Here is a 20,805-nt window from a genome sequence, read left to right on the forward strand (position 1 = left end):
AGCTATTATATGGAAAGTTGTTTATTCAAAGTTTTCCAAGTACTCACTACGCTATTGTTTGATCTCTGAGGCAATTATTGCAGGTACATCCGTGCAGGTGTTTGCAAGTAAGAGCAGATAAAAAGATGAAAGTGCATCTTGGGTGACACAATCACATGAGCTTGGGGCTGGGTTGGGCAAAACCCGCAGATGCTGTATGGGTGCACATTGCCAAGCTGCACTTGGAATCCTGTCTTCCTACTCAAACAGCACAGTTTGAGTTCTTTCCCTGGATTCTTTCAGCTCCCTGCCTCTGGAACATACCAGCTCAGTGACCAGAAGAACCCATGCTGAACAACCAGCTCACCCCAGCTAAGGCACAGTTAAATGATGGATGACACATAAATGCAGTGTATTCCTCTCAAGTCCCACAGGAAAAAAGTGTTGCGAGCCTGTCCTTTGTAACACTGAGTAGAGAAAACCTCTAGTTACTTCTGCGTTTTGACCAAAATACTTATAGTACAGAAGCTTCTATTTTGTTTGGGTTAGCATAATTTTAAAATACTTATTTATACTGTTGATAGCAAACAATATTCTTACCAATAGAGCTGCCATTACAGGTCCATGAACAATATAAAGCAAGTGTGTGTCAACACTCATCCAGCAGCTAGAGGGGAAATACAGCATTAACATTTGTTATTAACTTGAATAAAATTTTCTGCATAGTTAAGTATTGCTAAATTCCTTCAAAAACAGACGTGCTACTCACTTGTCATTGAAGTATCTGGCTCTTGCAACTGCATGAATGGATGCTGGCACTAAAGGGAACCCTGAAATGATTAAAGTTATAGATCAGTTTTGGTATTTGTTTAGCTTGAATTTCATGTGTGTCACACACTAATAAGTCTGTTGTTCACAAAACATATGGATGTGAAATCACATCCTTCAGGAAAGAACTTAGTCCATCACACCCAGATCCTGGCAACACCTCAATGATGAGATGCAAAAGGGATTAACACTCAAGGCAGGCCAAAAAGGAGAAGCAAAACCCACAGACCATGCTCTCCTGGGGTGTCTCAAAGCTGCTGCCAGGCTCCCTGCACTGCTGTGGCTTTTGCAGGGAAGGGTGTGAGCAGGGAGTGTGGGAAGGATGTAGGGATCATTCTGTTCTCAGAGGAGTCTTCTCTCAGGAAACCAGGGACACTTGTTAAAGGCATGTAAATAACTGTTGAGCAAGAGAGAGGCAAATTGACTTGCATGCCAGATTATGGAGCAACAAGGAACAGGGTGAAGAGTTTCTCTTTTGGAGCCAATGGCATGAGAAAGCGTTTGGAGCCAGGAGGTTTTTGGGGGATGGGAATTTGTGATAACCTCTGTAGGTTCTCAGCATCTGTGCAGCCAAGCCCACTCCATGCAGCTTTTCTCAACAGGGAGAAGAGCTGTGACTGCCATAAATCCACATATTCCGACTTATTTGTGATACCTCAGAGGAGGTTTTGACAGGGAGCTGATGGGAGCAAATTTGCACTGGCCTAGGCAACATGCCATGCTTAACAAAATAGAAAGCTCAGGTTCTTATTTCCAGCCTGACACTGAGAGTGACAGTCTGGTCCACTCCTTTTCATTTCCCTTCAGCTTGCTTAAATGTCATATCCCTTTCCAATAGGCTAGAAGCCTGGAACTGAGGAGCTGGACACGATCTGCTGCCTTGTCTGTTCTGTGCAGAGAGTTGGGCACACACCTTTGCTGCTACTGCTGCCTGCTCTCTATGAACCACTGACCTTTCTACTGAGCTTTGGATATTCTACAATTACAAATTAAAACGTGTGAAAATATCCTATTGATACCATGATTAATCATGGAGGGATTAAAAGAATACAGCTCCTGTTTTGTTCACATGTTAGTGGTTTAATAAAAATATTTAGAAGAGATGGAGGATCCTTAACCATATTGTGGGGAGTGAAAACAAGGTACAAAGATACATAAATAAGACACTCTTATGTTTCCAGGCATTTTTAAGCAATAGCTATTTACTCTATTGCCAAAAAAAAAAAAGAGTTCGCATTGCAATTTACCTTGGGAGGACAATGCAGCTGTAGGAGAACAAACTGGATTGCTTTCTCTTTTGTATGTTTTTAGAAAGTGTTCTTAGAAAAGAATGATTCCCAGGCCTCTGGCTGCAGAATTACCTTTTTGGGTGATGATGCACAGCAAAACAACAAAAAACTCAGAATAAAAAGAAAGGAGCTTATGACCTCAGGGTAAGCTCATGGGATTGACAGCTTGAGAAAATCGTTTTGATTGGGAAATGGAGCAAGTCTGGGCCAGTTTTGTTTGAAGATTGAAGTGCAATTTTTAAGGGGTCTTTCTAATAGCAAAACTTCTTCAGCTGAAAACTGTGGCCTGGAGTATTGCAAGTAGAACATGCCATATGATGTAAAAAGAGCTTTTTTCTTCTGCTAAATGCATTAGCTTGGGATATTTGGCTCAACAAACTCCAAAGCAAATCTCAAGAATGCTGTGGAAAGCCATCATTAGCCAGTTACAGGCTAAGAAGCCCATGACCCTCTGAAGCTCAGATTTCCAGCTGCAGGCTGGATGGGCTGTTCTAGGGCTAAGTGCTGCTCTTGTAAAGGGCCAAAAAGCAGAGAGGAGCAGAGATGTGGAGCATCAAAGACTGTGGGGTCGTGGTTACATGTATGAGTCCCACCTGTACATGGTGAGCAGTGAATAATGCAGAGAAGGTCCCCAGCCATCCCAGGGACAGGTAGGACACATCCCTTTAGTCATGCCAGGTCCTTTACAGCACAAACTGGCAATTAGGTCACTATTCCCAGCACCATTTGGAAGGCACTGCAGTTTCAGCACTGTCCAAATAAATGATTCCCTTTTCACTTTGATGTGGGTGAAGCTGCCTGAAGCGGCAAGAGTGAACTGTACTGTTGCACACAGTTGATACTATTTCACTGTCCTGCCTAATGGTGATTTCCTGACCCAGTGAAACAATAACAAATGAGAAACCACATCCTCAGCCGTGATTCCCAGAGAAGGGGTCAGCTGATGGCATCAGCCTTGAAATACATCTGCCCATGCCAGATTCCATTCAATCACCTCAAACCTTTTGTAGATGTTTTTTATATCTGCTCAGATTTTTTTATTTTTTTATAAAGCTATTTTAAAAATGTCATTAGTGGTTTTCCAAATAAAGTAGGCCAGATCTTCTTGCACAGAGATTAGCAAGAGCAATGAATAATGAGTAACTTTGTTTTGGACATTTGCCTTGATCTCTTGAATTGTAATTCAGAGCACAGCCTGCTCTGGTTCCTCTGCATTGCCCTTTGGAGAAACGTGTCTCTGTTCATTGATTAACATAGATGGATGTTTAAAGTTAAACAGTGTTACTACTCCTTCTGGAATCAGTGGAATTACAATGATTCATGCAAACTTAAAGAGTTACCAGATTGTCATAATCAGACCATTTTGCTATTAATAATATTTCTATTTAAGTTAGGAGGTGCTAATAATTACCTTTTTTTAAAATTTTTGGAAGTATCAATCTAGTTTCATAAAAATGGCTGCAGACACCATTGTCAAGAGTTATGTCCATTTTTTATAACTGTTTCCTTCTCAAGATATCAGTGCCCTATTACCACTGCCACTACCCTCTTTATTTTTGGGGCAGCTCTGCAGACTCTGACATGTGTCTTATCAGGTAACTTCACTGAATTCCCCACGGTGCTGCTGGTGCCATTCTCAGCACTACTACAGCTGGCTCATTACCTTTCATTGCAGGCTGGATGTCACAGGTGCATTAAATTGCACTGCCTAAATTGAATGGCAACGGAAAAAAATTATGTCCATGACCATATTGCTCTTCCACAATTGGATAGGGAGTGACACTATTTTGGGAAGCCTTGTTCTGTGAGATATGAAAAAGCTTTGTCTGGAAGCAAATGTTTAAAATGACTCGTCACATTGGGTTGCTGTTTCACATCCCTATGAGACTTTTTATATTGAAATATTCTGAGCTATGAGATTTTTGTGATAGCACAGCTTCTTCCTCCAAGAGGACTCAGCTATTTGGATTGGCATGGTTCAGAAACTCTAAGTTGATTTAGGGCTCCTCAGGAAGGCTGTCTTCATTTAAGAGATGATAATGTTTCACATACTTATAATTCCAAAAGCATTTCAAGTGCCTCTCTTAGAAAATATGCCATTCTCTTCAGAAAAAAGAGTGCATGCTGGTGTTCTCATTAAGGAAAACCCAACAAACAAACAAAAACCATCAAAGACAAATTATTATTTGCCTGGAGTCTGCTATCTGACACTACAAAGTATATGTACTAGAAAATCATGTTCATTTTCTTGTTATCTAATGTAGGTATCCAGCGAGCACTAAGCCTTGTATCGAAAGGGGACAGTAAATGATCAGATTTTAAAATGAAAATCCAGACAGGGGATAACTTTGTTGTTACTGCCCATTTAGGATCAAATATTGGATACCTAACTTGTGTCTGAAGGTAGTGTTTTAAATTTCTTCAGAATATGTAGAACTGGGTAATTTTCCTCTGATCTAGTTACCTAATTATCTAATTATCCACTTTTCTAATATAAAAATTTCTCATTTTTATTGGTTTAAGCAATAGGGCTATTTTTCCATTTTCCTGCTGTAAATGAAATAATCTTGAAAAAGTACAACTTCACCAAAGAGAATATAGAATAAATTGTGTCTGCTTCAGCCAGTGCAGTGTCTGTGCAGTGGGACAATGGTAAAGGTCCATTATTTGCTGCTTTGCTGCACCAGTGGTTTCAAGATAGGGGAGCTGCCTTACCAGAAATTGGAATGAGGCCAGAGATTCGTGGTTGCCAAATTGGAAGAAAGCTCTTGTAATTGATTTTCTGTCAACACTGATGCAGAATAGATTTAAAATAGTGATTTAAATGTAAAAGATTCATTGTAATATACTGATTACATTTATATGGTCTTTTGTTGGACCAGGTAGTCCAAAGGAAAAATATCTGCTGCTACCCACTAAAAAGGCAAGGGATCCCTTAGGAAAATAGAAAACAGAAGAGAATGCATATTTGGAGATGAAAAACCGGACCTAATCATGGCTCCTTGAGCAGGATGCATATGACCACATGCTGCTGGACAAAACCAGTCCTGACAGCAAAGCCATTCCCTACTCAGTAGGTAAAATAAAATTTTTTCCTTTAAAACAACATATGCCAAAATGTATCTGATACTGGATTCACTTCCTGAGAAATTCTGCTTCCTCTTTGTAGGCTGTATTTTCTTCAATTTGTGAGACACAGACACTGATCTTTCCTCTTGATTCCAGGAAAACTATACTTTATAGGTACTGTCACACATTCATGTTTTTGTATATATGTGACAAAAATAAACATTTATTTTTTTTCAGAAAAGATATATTCTTGAATAGAAGTGTATTTTTCCAATAGCTTTTCTTAACAGAGCATAAGCACTTCTTTCTACAAATGCAGCAAATAAAAAAATACATTTTTGTGCTGTTTTTTGTAAGTTTCTAAGCCCATGTAACTATATTCTCAAACTGAGTCCAAGAACTCAGTCTTAAGCCATGATCTAATGATATTAACTGGATCATAAGTGATACATAAGTGCTAGAAGAATTCAAAAATCTGAGTGTACTGACCATCCTGCTACAGATGGTAGCATACATACCCCAGCCCAAGAGGTAATACCAGTGCAAACGCTGTTCTTCAGCAAACACTGCCACCACGATCAGCGTGTGGAGATAAATGCCTTCACACAGCATCCAGAAGTAGTTGCAGCCCAGCATGTACTGATGAAAGAATTGCAGCACTTTGCAGCTCACCTGTTAGATAAATGAGAGAAAGTCACACGCTTGACCAGCATTTTGCATTTAAGTAGGTGAAGACAAATGTTACTGCTAGGCTATAAGAAAGCAAAGGGTAGCAAAAATTCCCAGCTCTTTCTGGTTTTTGGGGTTTTTTTCAGCACCTATCAGTAAGAAGGATTTCAAACGTTAATAAATGAGATGAACTAAAGGAATTAAATTAAATTAAATTCATTAAATTAAATTAAATTAAATTAGCCTGGAGAAAAGGAGGCTTGGGGTGCCCTTATCACTCTCTATAACTCCCTGAAAGGTGGTTGGGGTCAGGTGGGGTTGGCCTCTTTCTCCAGGCAGCAACTGACAGAATGAGAAGACACAGTCTAAAGCTGTGTCAAGGGAAATATAGGTTGGATATTAGGAAAAAGTTTTTTACAGAAAGAGTGATAAAGTACTGGAATTGTCTGCTCAGAGAGGTGCTGGAGTCACCATCCCTGGATGTGTTTAAAAGAAGACTGGATGTGGCACTCAGTGCCGTGGTTCAGTTGAAGTGTTAGGGCATGGGTTGGGCTTGATGATCTTCCAACCTAGTGATTCTGTGATTCTGTAAATTAAATCAAAATAAATTAAAGTCCTCACAAAGTAGAACAAAATTATGATAACAGCACTCCAAAAATACCAAAAATTAAAATATTTCCTTAAAAACTCAGTAATCTGGCCACTTGTTCTACAGGTCAAAGGAGGGCTGTGAAAAAGACTAACATTGAGCTCCAATTTCGATGACTTGCTTTTGATCAAGCTTTTCTAAGTTTTTTTTCAGGGCTCTCTTTTAAGCCAAAGTCATTGACGCTTTAAACAGCTGCCAACTCTGAACAAATTGTTTTGGAAAGTGCAAGCTTTTGTGGCAGCAGAGATTCTTTTTGTATCCCCTTTTTTTACCAGGGATACTGTCATTGCCACTTTGTGAGGCGACAGCTTTGCTCTATTTTGATGAAATATCAAATTGACATGAGGAACTAAATGGAGCTGGTGAAGTGGTTCCCATGCATGGTTCAGACGAGGCTGCAGACAGAGACCTTGACAAGGGATTGTGGCTGCACATTTCTGGGAATCAGTGGGCAGATGGTGGAGGGAACCATGTTGTGTCCACTACAGGAGTGCCAGCTGGTGAGGGATGATGCTGCTCCTCTTCTGAATGGGTCTCAATTCCATTGTTTTTGTAGGGATGGCAGTGAGGTCCTCCACCTGGACTTTCTGGTCACCACAATCCAGGAGGGCCAGGAGGAGTGGCAGGCATTGCTGCCCTGGCAGAGACCCACTGCTTCTGGGGAGCACCACATGCTGCCTGGAAATCTGAGGTCACAGCAGTGATAGCAAAGTAACAGCCACCATCTGTGGCCACAGGAGAATAACTATTTCCCTTAACTTCTGCAGATGTTTTCCAAGCTGACTACCTGTGCTGCACAAGATGTCATTAGGATTCACTTGTCTCTTTCAAGAGTCACTTTTGCAGTTCAGCAGATAGGGTACTGCATGTTTTCCCTTTGTCTGGACTGCCCCTCTGGATCAGAAAATCTCTGTCTCTAGTCCACCACTTTCTGTTCCTAATTCCCAATTGCCCAAACATGTGTATTTCATTATGTTTCAATATTTGCAGCGCAGGTTGGTTTTTCATGAAAATATAGGTTTATTGATAGGTTAGAATATAGGGTTCTGACAAGATTAGTGTGAAGAACTGTTTTTTATTTTCTAGCAATTCATGTATTCTTACCATGCAGGACAGAACAGATTGTTACATCTTTCTTCCACACTGTGGCTGAACAGCTCTTAAAAGTGTGTCCAAAAAGGGTTGTATACTGAGCTCAACCTAACAGAGCCAACCACCACTACCACCACCACCAAAACAAATGATAAGTGAGTATATATTTGCTCCTTTGTTCTGTGAGCAAAAGTGTTCATAAGGGTCTTATATGATTCCTGGATTGTTTTTCAGAGATCTGGGTCAATATGTTTTTTTGTCTTGTTTCCCAGCCCACACTCAATGCAGCCTCCTAGCTGGTAGCTTTCCTTTTTCCCTTCTCCCCTTATTACCCATCCCTACAAGGGCTGCCTTGCCTGATGGGCACTTCCCTCAGTCTGCACACAGATTCAGGTGCCCTCCCTGGCATCAGCCAGACACCCTGGCCTCTAAAATGTAAGCAAACTTCCTGAGCCATCACAGCAGTTTTCTGTGTCTGAGGTTTGGGCTGGACCAGCAGTGAGTCCCCTTGTGGAGATCTCCAAGGAGGAGCTGCAGGTCAGAGGGGCCACCTGAGAGCTCAAGGCATCGATTTTCTCATGGCTCCAGTGGGAGTGACTCAGGGTGCCTGCATGATGCACACGGGCTTATTCTGCTCTTCCCAGGGCCAAATTATCCCAGCATTCCATCCAGACACCTGGGCTCTAGGAACAACTAGAGGAGGAGATGAGCACAGATGGTGAGTTCTGCAACAAAATCCATGGTACTTCTCAAGTGTGTCATTTTGACTTAATTCTTTCCCTGTTTCATACTGTCCAACTGAAAGGAAGGTGGCAGTGGAGGATCCTTGCTCCTCTTTGCCCCTTCTCTGTGTGCACTGCTCACCGGCCCTCTGAGCAGAGACTGACTGAACACACCTCCCACTAGAACCAAGCCAGTCTTTGCTGGAGCTTGTGTCTGTAGCTCAAACATAGTAAAAACATTCCCTGACAGCTGTAGAACTAAGCTCCATTTGCTTCATTTCCCAACATTTCTTTCTTTTGTGCACCCTCCACCTGAACTATGACTTGTGGCTTCAAAAATGAAATATTTTACTTATCCTTTAGAGCAATGGACATGCAGACAACAAATGACTCTTGAGGAACTTAATAACTTCTGATGTAACAAGTTAGAGAAGTAAGAAAACCCTTGGCAAAGAATAAAGGATTATTATGACTAATACTTTCACACACATCACATTAATTTGAGAATTTATGTGAACAAGTTATTATAAGGAGTTTAAACACAACAGTGCATTGAGATAAGATGTTATATTCATGTTATTCAAAGGGAAACAAGAATCAGTCTGCTTTGGATGAGGTAACTAATGCAGTGTGTTTTAGCTCTGGCTAAGTGATGCAATGGAAATCTTTTCCTACAACAATGAAACTGTTTTTCTTTTGTCAGAGCAAGTAAAAGAGATTTTTCAGTAGAAGAGAACTTTTTACTGATAAGAATTGGATTGGTAAAAATAAAACACAACAAATGCAACCAACATCTTGGAGTATATTGATCTTAATTAAGAAAATATAAAAATAGTAAGTTTTATACAGCTTTTATTTTTGCAGAAACAAGTAAAATAAAAGTGCAAGATGATATCAAGCATTGCACAGGTGGAAGATTTGCTTCTGTAACTGATTGTTTTCTTTACTATAATTTATAAACCTTTACTATAATCTATAAAGACTGATATCTATAATTTATAGGGTGCCCAGAGAGGTTATAGACTCTGTTTGTGCAAGTGTTCAATACCATGCTGAGTGAGGCTCTAAGGAACCTAGTCTAAGGGAAGGTGTCTCTGCCCATGACAGGGCTGTTGGAATTGGATGATCTTTAAGGTCCCTTCCAGCCAAACCATTCGAAGATCTAGGATTTTATGACTGTTAACTTTGAAATAAAAACATGTGCAGGAAGTTTATTTTCTGCTGAAGACAAAAGTTATGTTGTAAGTTCTTTGAGACAGAGGCTCTGTCCTTGCTATATCTTGTACAATATGCAGCACAGTGAAATCCAGGAAAGGATTAATTCAGCACCTTCACACTCTCAAGGGGAGTTAAAAGTCATGAGCTTTTCAGTCTGCAACCTGGTGTGCAGGTGACTGAAGCTAGTGGGTTTTAATTCATGAGCAGCATAGGCTGGGAGGAAATAGAGGTCCTTTCTAGTGCAGCCCCATAGCTGTTACTCAGGTTGGCCTCCTGAACAAAGGAATAACAAATATCCCACTTTTTAACAGCCTGGAAACAGACAGCATTGTCCTGCACTGTCCTGTTGATGGCTACAGCAAGGGTAAATGTGGAAAAATTATCAGGAAAAAATTACCAGCCCTCAAAGTCAGCTTTAAAAAAGCAGCTCCTTTTGTGCTTCTGGAAGGATGTCCAAGAATGAACCTCTTTTGGCAGAATGCAGTGTGGAAAGAAACTCAGTCTGCGAGCAAGGAGGCTGCCTCTGGCCACGTGTTTGCACTACATTGATGGGCACAGAAACTGAGAAAACTTCTCTACAGATTTGCAGGACAGTATCCAGGAAAAAAAAGAGTCCATTACTGCTGATTTTCCTTCCTCATAAAAGCAACCTCCAATGACTGCAATGATTGTGGCCTAATTACTCAGGGGCAAAAGGGGTCAATAGGAATACAGTCAGTATTCCTCTGAACAGTCCTATTCCTCTCACTTGCAAATCTCACAGAGAGTTATGGAAATCTTGTAAACACCACAGCTGCAATACACAACAAAAGCACTTCAAAAGGATTCTGGAATATTTCCCAGAGGAGAAATAAAACAATTTACTCTCCTTTTACAAGAAAGAGATAGAAATGGTGTCTATGATGTTTTGCAGGGCATACTGGCATGTTATAAACACTTTTAATGTTCCAGTCCTGCCAAAGGAGTCCCAAAGGTCCATCTGCCTATGAAGAACCCTGCAATTGCACAATAATGTAATTGGCATAGTGCTCTCCTCAGCTAATCCAGCAGCCTCTCATCACATGTGCTTGTCATTTCTCTGTCAAGGCTCTCCTTGGTTGTTGGTTAATAGCTTATGGACAGAAAACTGCACCATTAACTGCACCACTTACCCTCATTGGGGCGAGTCTGGTAAAAACTCTTGAACTGCATAAACCCCAAAACTCCATTTTCATGGATAATAACAAAATTTAATATGAAATAAACCTGCTAATTATTTGAGGAAGGTTGTCCTAGTAATTCCGTCAGAGCAAAAGGCTTGACTCTGCATTGGCACTGTAAAGTCACACAGATCCCCATGTGTGCCCATTCCTGCAGTGCTCTCCTGGCTAAAGGAGCTCAGGGTGGCAGGCTGGGAGATCTCTATTTTACATCAGTCCTTATCAACTCCAGAGAGCCTGCCCTATGGAAAGCAAATATGGGAAAGCCCCTCAGCATGCATAATTAAATATTTCTTCTCCAAAGCTCCTATCCATTGAAATACCTCCCACCAACATTTCAAATGAATTGCTGAGAACAGACCCGCTGGGGTTATCAATTTTAATCCAAGCCAGCTATATGAGCTATCACTACATCTGTACACTTGCTTTAAAGGGAAATAATATTTGACCTTACTATCCTCGTTCCTCTTCACCTCTGGGAAACCTCCCCAGTGCATGGCAGAGCAAAGGACCCTCCTCAAAGAGATTACAGCTTGCCATGGAGGCCAGATATGATTTATTGAAATTCAGTTTGAAGGCAATGCAATATATTCTCAAACATCCTAAACTTAGCATTTTAAAGGAGTAGCTTCAAGTTTGATTACTGCTCTGCCTTAAAAAATGGTGGGTTTTTTCTGACTATTAGAGCACTATCCTATGAAAGCATTTTTAAATTCCAAGTATCCATATATTACACAAATAAGCAATAAAAGTTTTTTCCAAAGCAAGACTGTGCTAAGTATTGTAGCTGTAAATCTCTGGCTATCAGAACATCATACCATTATACAATGTATCTGCAATGAGTCATCCATTAAACTCTGTTCCAGTCAGAAACCTGGCGTACTGGGGTTTGGAAGAAGATTAACGTTTTAATACACTTTTTAACAATTTACAGAATGAAATGTACACAGTTCTCGGAGAGCTCCCAGGTTTTGTGTTACAAGACAGCAAAATATGAAATTAAACAACAGGGGATATTCTTAACAGCATGTGTGTCCATGTCTATGCTATAGCAAAGCAGCCAGCCCAGATTTACACATTCTGGACAGGAATAATAAGGCTACATCTGCACATACCTGAATCCTGGCTGCTGTAGCAATAGTTGTCTCTGGAATGCAGCTTGGAGCTCTGCAGGGCCAGAGGGGCTCTCAGAGCACATCTGGCCCTGTCTCAGTGTGCAGGGGCCACTGGCTCCTCACCTGCAGGATGGCAAGTGTGACACAGGATGTGAGGCAAAGAAAAACAGCCTCACCATTCCCAGGGGGTTTTATCAGCTTGGTTTCTGAGCAGTGTTGCCAGAGAGAGGCAGTTTTTCAGGGACCCATTGTAGATATGAGCCTGGCTGATGGAGGAGACCAGATAGGCCAGCAAAGAGGGAGAGAAAACAAGGGCAGGGCTGTGTAAAAAAAATAACACAAGACAGTGCAAGCTGATGTTCATTTGGAGAGGATCTGCTGCCACCTTCTCCCAGGGGAGGGAGGCAACCCCTGAGCAAAAGGGTTAAGTGCTCCTGCTATTCCAAGCACCTGTCCTCTACCACGACACCTGAGCAAGAGCCACCAGGCACAGGAGGACAGGACAAGGCAGAGGTTACTCAAATCTGCATCCAGGCAGAGCTCTGGGCATTGAGCCCTGAGCCAGGGTAGTTTAAGTTTGCATGGAGTATATCTAACAGTCAAGTGCACCTACCTTATATTTGAGGTGTAAGATCTAGACCTACAAAATAATTTCCTGGGGACTAGGTACACTTTGATGACATGGATATATCCACTCACAATTCAGTTAAATGCTCCAGGAGTTTTCTAATGATACAACTGGGATTTGTGATACTAAATATAGACACCAAATTTGTCTCTCTTGTAATCAAAAGATAATGATAGAGATGATGGAGATTATAGTAAAAATTACCTCATCCTAAAGGATAGATCTAAAATAAGCCAGATGGATAGTACGTATGGATAGAATGTAACTTTGTCTATCTTTAGCATGGGGTGACTAGGTCAGCTGTATGTTTCTGCAAAGCAGGTGTCCAAATGTAAGATGTGTCTGACCCTAAATGTTTATGAGTGCTTTAATTTTCTAGATGTGCTCAGATGCTGCTCCAGTGTCTTTCCTGGGGTGACCTACTGCTAGGTAGAGCTGCCAACCCTTCAAAGGATGTTGGGCCAAGGGGATGCCAGAAAATTGCAAAGTCAGTCAATTGGGTGTACGAAAGCACAAGCCACTCAGAGGTGAGATGGTGAGCAAAGGAGTTCAGTTATCCAAACAACTGACCTATTATTGGCCAATACCTCATTCTGCCAACTAAATCTAAAGGTCATGTGCATGACTAACCGAAGCCTGTTTAACTCCTACTGAAAGTCATTACTGTCATGACTGAAAGTCATTACTGTTTCTTCTTCCATACCCTTATTCCACATGTTTGGCTGTCATCTGTAAAGGAACTTTGATGTTCTTTCATTTGTTTTTTTCTCTTCTGATTCAGGCTACTTCTGTTTGGTCTTAGATACCTTCAAGAAACAAAGGGTAGCAGAGGCATGGCTGAAAATGGGCAATACTTCTGGTCTGCACAGCAGTCATGGAAGGGCACTTCATGGTATAGATGTGCAGGATGACGGAGTGAGGAATGAGCACTCTGCATTTAATTCACCTGACCTGTTTTAGCCACCTGCTTTAGAGTGAGGTAAATTGTCTCAGATTGAGACACAGCTGCCTCTAGAGGAAACGTTGCCATTTCATCAGACAAATCCCAGTGAGGAAAATAGCTGTGGCAGCATGGTATCAGGGAGAGTATTGTGTTTTGGAAACATTATGGTACTGTCTTTCTGAGGGGAATAATTTTTTTAAGAATCCAATATTTTGAGGGATTTTGAAAAATATTTTTGGGCAATACATAGTCAAATTTCTCACCTTTCAGTTAGACCCTTTTAAAGGCATACTGCAAGGAAAACTTGGAGAGACACCTTGAATGTTTCTAGATGTAATTGCTTTATATTCACAGAGAAATATCAACACCTGAGCTGCTTAAATGTTCTATGAATGTGGAAGGCCTTGTGTAAAACAGAGGTTCATGAGGTTCACTTGTCCATGCAGTGTAACACAGAATCCATCAAAAGGCAACTATTAGCATCTGCACTTGTTGATCTGACATTTAAGGAGTGGCTACTTGACATTTTCTATGCCTAGGGACTAATGGCACATTATTATCTATTTAACTTTCAGTCTCTCAGATGCATTGGAGACAGCGCAATTGACAGAAACCTATGGTTGCCCAGGTACTATCCCAAGTCATCTTCACTTTGTCATCTCTCCTATCTCTTAGGAAGACCAAAAGGAAAAATGAAAAAAGCCTCAGAAAGGCATCTAAGTCAAACACAATTCCATACTGTGGAAGATGTCTCCCTTTGGAAACTGCTACAGCTCAGATCTGAGAGTAAAGTAAACACACCTTTCTTGAGCAGCAGTTCTGGAGACACGTCATGAATTTCAGCAAATCTGGAATGGATTCACTCGTTTTGCATAAAGCAAAAGTGTATGCTTTCCACCGCGGCTAAACAAAAAAATGACAGCAAGAACTGGGATGCTGAGATTCTGCTGATTTTGGGAACAACTATGCTGGGAGTGCTCACTTCTCACTGCCACAATGGCAGAGCTTCAGGGTCCAGAGATGTTGCAGATGTGTAACGACCAGGCAGAATGACAGGTTAAATCTGACTTTTCACAGATATTTGCATCCGAAGTTTGGGCTTGTTCTGGTTATTTGAGTGCACGTCTACTCACCTGAGCAGAAAAGATGTGGACAGAAAACCTGGGAATGAGCTCTGGGATTTGATGCCTTCTGTTTTTGGGCAACAATGCATTTTGCATTACAAAGTTCTTTCTGGAAACACATTTCTGGAGGAAATGGTACTCAGGTTCCTAAATAAGAGGCCGTACACAGGATCTGATAGAGTCTGAGTTATTTTAACATGAAAATCTTTGGATTGGGCTACATGAAAGCTATCATGTCTCCCTTTCTTTGTGGATGAGGGCACAGATAGATAGAGTAGGAGTTTCCTTTCCCTGTGACTTCTGTGGTCACCCATCTACAGACACATGAACACTGGAACTGTGCTTGCTTGCATCTCGGGACTCAGCCACCACATCTGTGAACCTCAGCAATGTGATTTGGGGCTTTGTTCAATTCAGAAATTCTTCTTAGTGGGGATAACTTCTCTCTAACTTGCAACATTAGTGCCAAATCTTCCTGTTCTTACTCTCATTCTATTGATTTCACAAATGCCCAGGCTCTGTGTCACCTCTTGGTGGCTAAAATGGATGCTGAGGATAAGTAATCTAATGGAAGCAGGATGGAGGAATAGATGTACTAAGATAAAAGACTTTAGAGAGGCTTTGACAGTGACAGAAAAGCTGTGGAAATAGTCACATGGAAAAAAAAAATCCAATTATTTAAAAAGAATGGCACCTCCTGAAGCCCTACCCCAAATACAACACATGAAAACAACTCAGAAGATTGAAGTGCCCCTTTCCCTTGTGGATCTCCACCTTTGCTGTTTCCACGGAGGTCTGCTCCATGAGGGGACTGCTGGAACAACTAAGGACAATAAGTCACATGGAGCAGCAGTTTTACCATTTGTCCTCACTAGTATAATTTATGAGCATCACATTTGATAAAAAAATGTTTTAAATCCCCCATTCTCTGCCAGTCTAGATCAGCAGGAAATGAAAGCAAGAAGAGGTGAGAAGATAACATTTGTATGGTAAAAAATACCCAAATTGACATTTTCCCCAAAATGCAGCAAATTTTCTTTGCTTTCTTATCTTACATTGCCTCTCTCTTCCTTTGGGAACAGGTGAATACCAATTTTGGAATCCTATAAATCACAGTAACTATTCTTTTATACTTGTCATCTGTCCACACAGCTCAGTATTTTATTTCTACAGTTTTGCTGTAATTGTGGTAGGAAGGAAAACCTAGCACAATTGGGAAGTTGTGGTTTTTATTTTAATTTGTTAGTGGAGAGATTATTTATAGTGTTCTAGTGTCCACAAGAAAGCTAGAAATTTTAGTATTTTTACTACTATGGCCTTGCTTTAAAATTTTAATGTTAGTGGGCACCAGCCTTTCTGCTCTCTTGGTCTAACAATGCTGAAAGCAGTAAGATGCTTAGAAGATCTTAGTGCTTAGAAGGCTTGCTCTTTCCAGGAGATGGGTTTTGGGCAGTATAGATAACCAAGTGCCCCTTGCCATCCCGCCTCATGCCCACAGTGTCAGCAAGCTTAGTGAAATGCTTGCAAAGGGAAAGGGACCTTGTGCTCCTTGCAGAGACACTGAGCACATGCTACACCATCAGCTGGGGTGGTAAAATGGCTCAAGACCTTTAATAGGTATCTACATCTACACATGGAGGGAAAAACAGCCTCCATCCTCTCACCCCTCATGTTCAAGGGCTCAGTTAGTTACAGACGCTGCCAGGAGGAAATGAAATCATGCTGTGTATAGTTAAACAGAATTTAATGCTTTGGGTTCTTGCATACCAAGTCTGTTGCTGAACCCACATAAGAGGGTGTACAGATCGTTTATACTTTAAGGCCTAAAGAAACTGTGTGGCAATGAGATGGGACTTGGCAGTGGGATTGGAGTGTGCCTGAATGGATGCTGTGTGCTTTCTCTCTGCCATAGCATGAGACCCCACACAGGGCTCCGAGGAACTACTAGTGGAGCACTGGCCCTTGCCATGGCCTCTATAAAACTGCAATGGAAATACAAACTTTCCCACCATACAATGGCAGAAGCAAGGGTGAAACTACCACATGAAAGGTGAAGAGGCTACAGAAGAACCTGCAGAAAGAAGAGAACAGATAATTCTACAAGAATGTGAAAGAGAAAAAAAATTACAGTAAGATCTCTAAAAGCCTTTGTGGAAGAGGTTCTAATTACTGAGACAAATTACTAATTTGTGGCCAAACTTAGCCCCACCTAAAAGCATATTTATATGATGCCCATGGAGCTGATGAATTGCTCAGTTTCTCATTGGCAGAGCTGCCCCTTCAAGTATTAGGTGTCGATTCCTTTTACTCCCATCAGTATGATTATTAAAATGACTGCTCTAGTGGAATACAGAAAATGAAAATTACAGATCTAATGTGTTAGACTGTATTGAGAGATTTGGCAGAAAGAGTTTTATTTCTATTTAAGAGGTTTTATTGGCGAACATAATGTGCTGTCCACAGATCACCCTTCTGCTGTGAGTCAGTCTCATTTAGGAAGGTGATAGATGATATCTCTTCCTATGAATGCAGTTCCAGTAATAGCACAATTAATGCAGTTCCTAGTTCAGATAAAACAGTCAAAATTTTCAGTATATGTAAATAAATGTTCACACATGTGTCCTGTTAATTTTTGTTTAAATGTCTTTGAACCTTGTCCATTGCTTCTTCATTTCTTTCATGGCCACCTGGACTCAGATCCTTTTTTTCCACGGTTTCAGATCCAGCTTAATCCGACAGAAAGAGAAACAGAGAGAGATAAAATTGTATAACTAGAAAACATGAAGTAAATAAGCAGTTAAGATTATTATAAAAGTGGTTTGACTTACCATTTTGCATGAGCAGAATGATCATCAAAGGATTTAACTCTTAGCAGCAATGTGAGGACGATGTGGTACAGACTGTCCTCAAGTAAATGATGCTTTGGATTGTCTCATGTCATTTCTCCCTGGGTCACAGGGAGAATGGGGCTGTCTTGGAGTTAGGAAAGAATTTCCTCTCTTGCTCCTTCTGACTTTTCTCCTTGTTATTTAAGAGAGTGTTCTTTCTTCTTTCAAACTTATATGGATTTGTTGAGATCCTCATAAATTATGAATCACTGAAAGTATTTTCCCATGGCATTTCAGATTTGAAAACTATTGTGAAAGTTTAGGTAGGGAAAAAAAGCAGGAACTATTGGGGTGGAAACACATTTATTATTTTGTAGAATAAATACCAGCAACTTCATCTCAGTATATGGCTGTTATCTGAGTGATGCCCATGATTGCTTGAAATTCAATCTACACATTTCAGTATTGCTGTATATACAAAGGGTGAGAGCCATACATTCATGAACCTGTGAAGCTCCAAAGATGTGCATGTAGAAAATGGATAAGTGCAGCAAAGTAGAAGAAGTCAGAAGCAGTAATCTTCAAATGGTCTTATTAAAGCAGAGGGTGCAGTGGAAGTAGAAAAAACCCAAGCTCTAGAGCTTTCATTTGCTCTGATAATAGGCATCAGCATAAAAATATTATGGAAATTTTTTGTAAATTTTTTAGCATTTTAAACTTAAATCCTCTAAGTCTTCATATACTCTGTATAGAAATTTTCTGTAATTTTATCATATGTTAAAAATGCGCTCCTGCCTGTTAGTTTTCTTTTCCCAATCACAAACCTAAAATTTTATTATGTTACTAAGGTAACAGAATACATTTCCTAGTAAGGCTGGGAGAGTTTGAACGTATTCGCAGGTCACCTCACCGTCTTTTTATTCTTGTTTTTGGTTTTTGGGAGCAAAATCTAGAATTTGAGGCAAGATCAAGCAGTGACTGTACCCTCATCTGTACTTGATGGTGGGACAAAAATGAGAGACCCCAGATCTTCTGGCCCCAAGTTTTGTACCCTGTCTGTAGACAGCCTTTCACTCCTGGGTCAAAGACTTGCAAATCTGGTTTGGAAGAAGAAATTGCAAAGCAATGGCTTTGCTCATCAAAACTTCTACTTAGCCAATAACTGCAGCCAGTTTTGCTAACAGGACACTGCTGGGGTCATTTCCATGACTATATTGAGCATTTAAGCTCCTCTTCATATTCTGAGCAGGGACCTGAGAGCTGAGTGTGGTACACGAACCTCTGCACTGCTTTGGGGCTCCGTGGCCTCCAGAGACAACCACTGGTGTCACTTTTATGCTGTTTGTGCCATAGGGATGGAGGCGGGGGACATCATCATGGGATGGTCAGTGGGCTGGAGCCTGTTCTGTGGCTATGTGGCTCTATGGGAGCCTCTGAGAGCTTTGTCATTGACTCTACTGGTGTTGAGATTTCACTTCCAGTAAAGATCAGGCCAAAAGACACTAGACAGTGACTTTTGTTAGACAAATAGTTTTGTTAAACAATTGTTTTTAAATGAAATATTAAAACACAAGACTCCTTCCCATGCCCTCAACAGCTTAAACAGTTTCAGATAATTTATTTGTGCTGTCAGAAAGCATCATTCTTAACCCTGAGGTAACTAATTTTACTTCAATTTAGGTGCCTGATATCATCTGCCAGCTTTTTGTCTTCACATATCAAGTGTATTTTCATTGCATCTCTTGCACAGGCTATCTACACATGACGCTATGCAATGAGGAGAAACAAAATGTGTGATTTTTAAATTATTCTTCTGCTCTTCTATTTTTTAATCTCCAGATGGTTTCTGAGACTGGTGATGTTTTCTTTAGGCTATATAATTTCTGCTTTAATTAACTTACTTAATCAGCACACATTTGAGAGACACACATGTGATCAGACAATATCAGGTGCTAGTATTTAATTCCTTTCATGAAATTAGAGGCAGATAAATGGTTGAATTATAATTGAGTGATCTTATTAGACTACAAGCTGATTAGTGTTAAAATGAAACTTACCACATTTTCATTAATTTCACATTGGCTGGGGCTGCTGCAAGGACTGAGCACAATGTAATGGCTGGGTTAGGGAGCAAGATCAGAGCTGGATGACTGAGATCTACCACATATATTTATCAGCTGAGAGACTGACATGATTTGTATCACTACCTAAGAGCAGTGAAGGTAGGTAAATAATGCTTTGATTTACTGCCTCCCAAGTTAAAAAATGCAGCAAATAGACTTTTTTTGTGTGTTGTGTAGGAATAAGCCATCTCTCTTTCCATCCCGTCCCTCCCCAGTGTGTGGCTTGGGAAGAAGGACAAGCAGTCACCAGAGGCATCTATCACCTCAGAGGCTTTGCTGGGAATCATCAGGTAGTTATTGCTGGGAGCAGTGGAGGCCTGGCACATACTTGTGTGGATGGGCTGGCTGGAGCAAGTCTGGGGCTTGTACAAGATTCAAAGATTTTTTATTGCTTGGTGAAGGATCTGAGCAATTTTGAGTGAAATTCTCAGAATCTGCACCCTCTGTGTGTGTTTTCCCAGATGGCTATCATTAGCTGCGGAATGGGAATTCTAGGTTTTGCAGGGCCATAGTGATTTCACTTGGTGTTAGGATGGAGAGGAGTCATGCAGTACTTACAGGGTCCCTTTTTACAAGGCCTGGGTTAGGGACGACAGCAATGAGGTGGGCAATTGTAAACATGGAGTTCAGCACATAGGAAAAGAACAAATTCTTATGCAGTGTTATCCTTTGACAGCTGAGGCTCCTGAAAAATATGTAACACATGTCGTAAATTAGTATTTTTCCTCTGATGTCACTTTAACAAGCTCTTTCTGGCAACAGTCTCTCAAGAATGTCTTTTGGCAAGGCATAGTTGGAAAATACATGCCATGCATTGCGGCCATAACCTCTGAAAAATTTTTGGGTTTGTTTTTACACCTGTTTAGCACCACATGCTTTTTAGACTGTGTTCTAAAGACCTATCCAGCAACATTCTTAGCTCTTGGTGCCTTTCTTTAATTCATGGTAATTGAGATATTAAGTGGTAAAGCAGAACCCTGAGAATTTTCGCATGCGCATGATGCAAGAAATACTGCTTTATAAGGAACTGTTCCCTGGAGACTCAATTTCTCAAATACTCAGATGAAAATTATTTTCTACTTCTGGAATTAGTAGTGAGACAGGATGGGAATTTGGGCAGGAATCTCCTTAAATTACAGGGGGATTTGGGTTGGTATCCTGAATATTACTAACTCCAGCTGAGATCCCAAACCAGAGGAGGTTGTTTTCCTGCTCAGAAGGAGAAGAAATCTCTTTAAATCACTGGTTTTGGGGGAGGTAGGATTGATGCTATTGTAGGTAGCACAGTCTCACAAGAGAAGTTTTCAGAATTCTCATGAAACAAAATCAT

At 40.7% G+C, this 20,805-nt stretch overlaps 1 protein-coding gene across 3 annotated transcripts in view; it reads right to left on the bottom strand.

Annotated features, from left to right (window-relative positions):
• CALCR (calcitonin receptor) overlaps positions 1-20,805 on the bottom strand; it is a 158,790-nt gene that overhangs the window by 20,217 nt on the left and 117,768 nt on the right. For all 3 annotated transcript variants that reach the window (XM_063151468.1, XM_063151477.1, XM_063151487.1), the window contains exons 7-10: positions 20,034-20,160; positions 5,684-5,837; positions 749-809; positions 580-646 (exon numbers count right to left, since the gene is read on the bottom strand). In XM_063151468.1, coding sequence (XP_063007538.1) covers positions 580-646; positions 749-809; positions 5,684-5,837; positions 20,034-20,160 — 409 coding nt within the window. The remainder of the gene's footprint in view (positions 1-579; positions 647-748; positions 810-5,683; positions 5,838-20,033; positions 20,161-20,805) is intronic.

The sequence above is a fragment of the Melospiza melodia genome, chromosome 1 (genome assembly GCF_035770615.1).
Source record: "Melospiza melodia melodia isolate bMelMel2 chromosome 1, bMelMel2.pri, whole genome shotgun sequence".
Classification (NCBI taxonomy): domain Eukaryota; kingdom Metazoa; phylum Chordata; class Aves; order Passeriformes; family Passerellidae; genus Melospiza; species Melospiza melodia.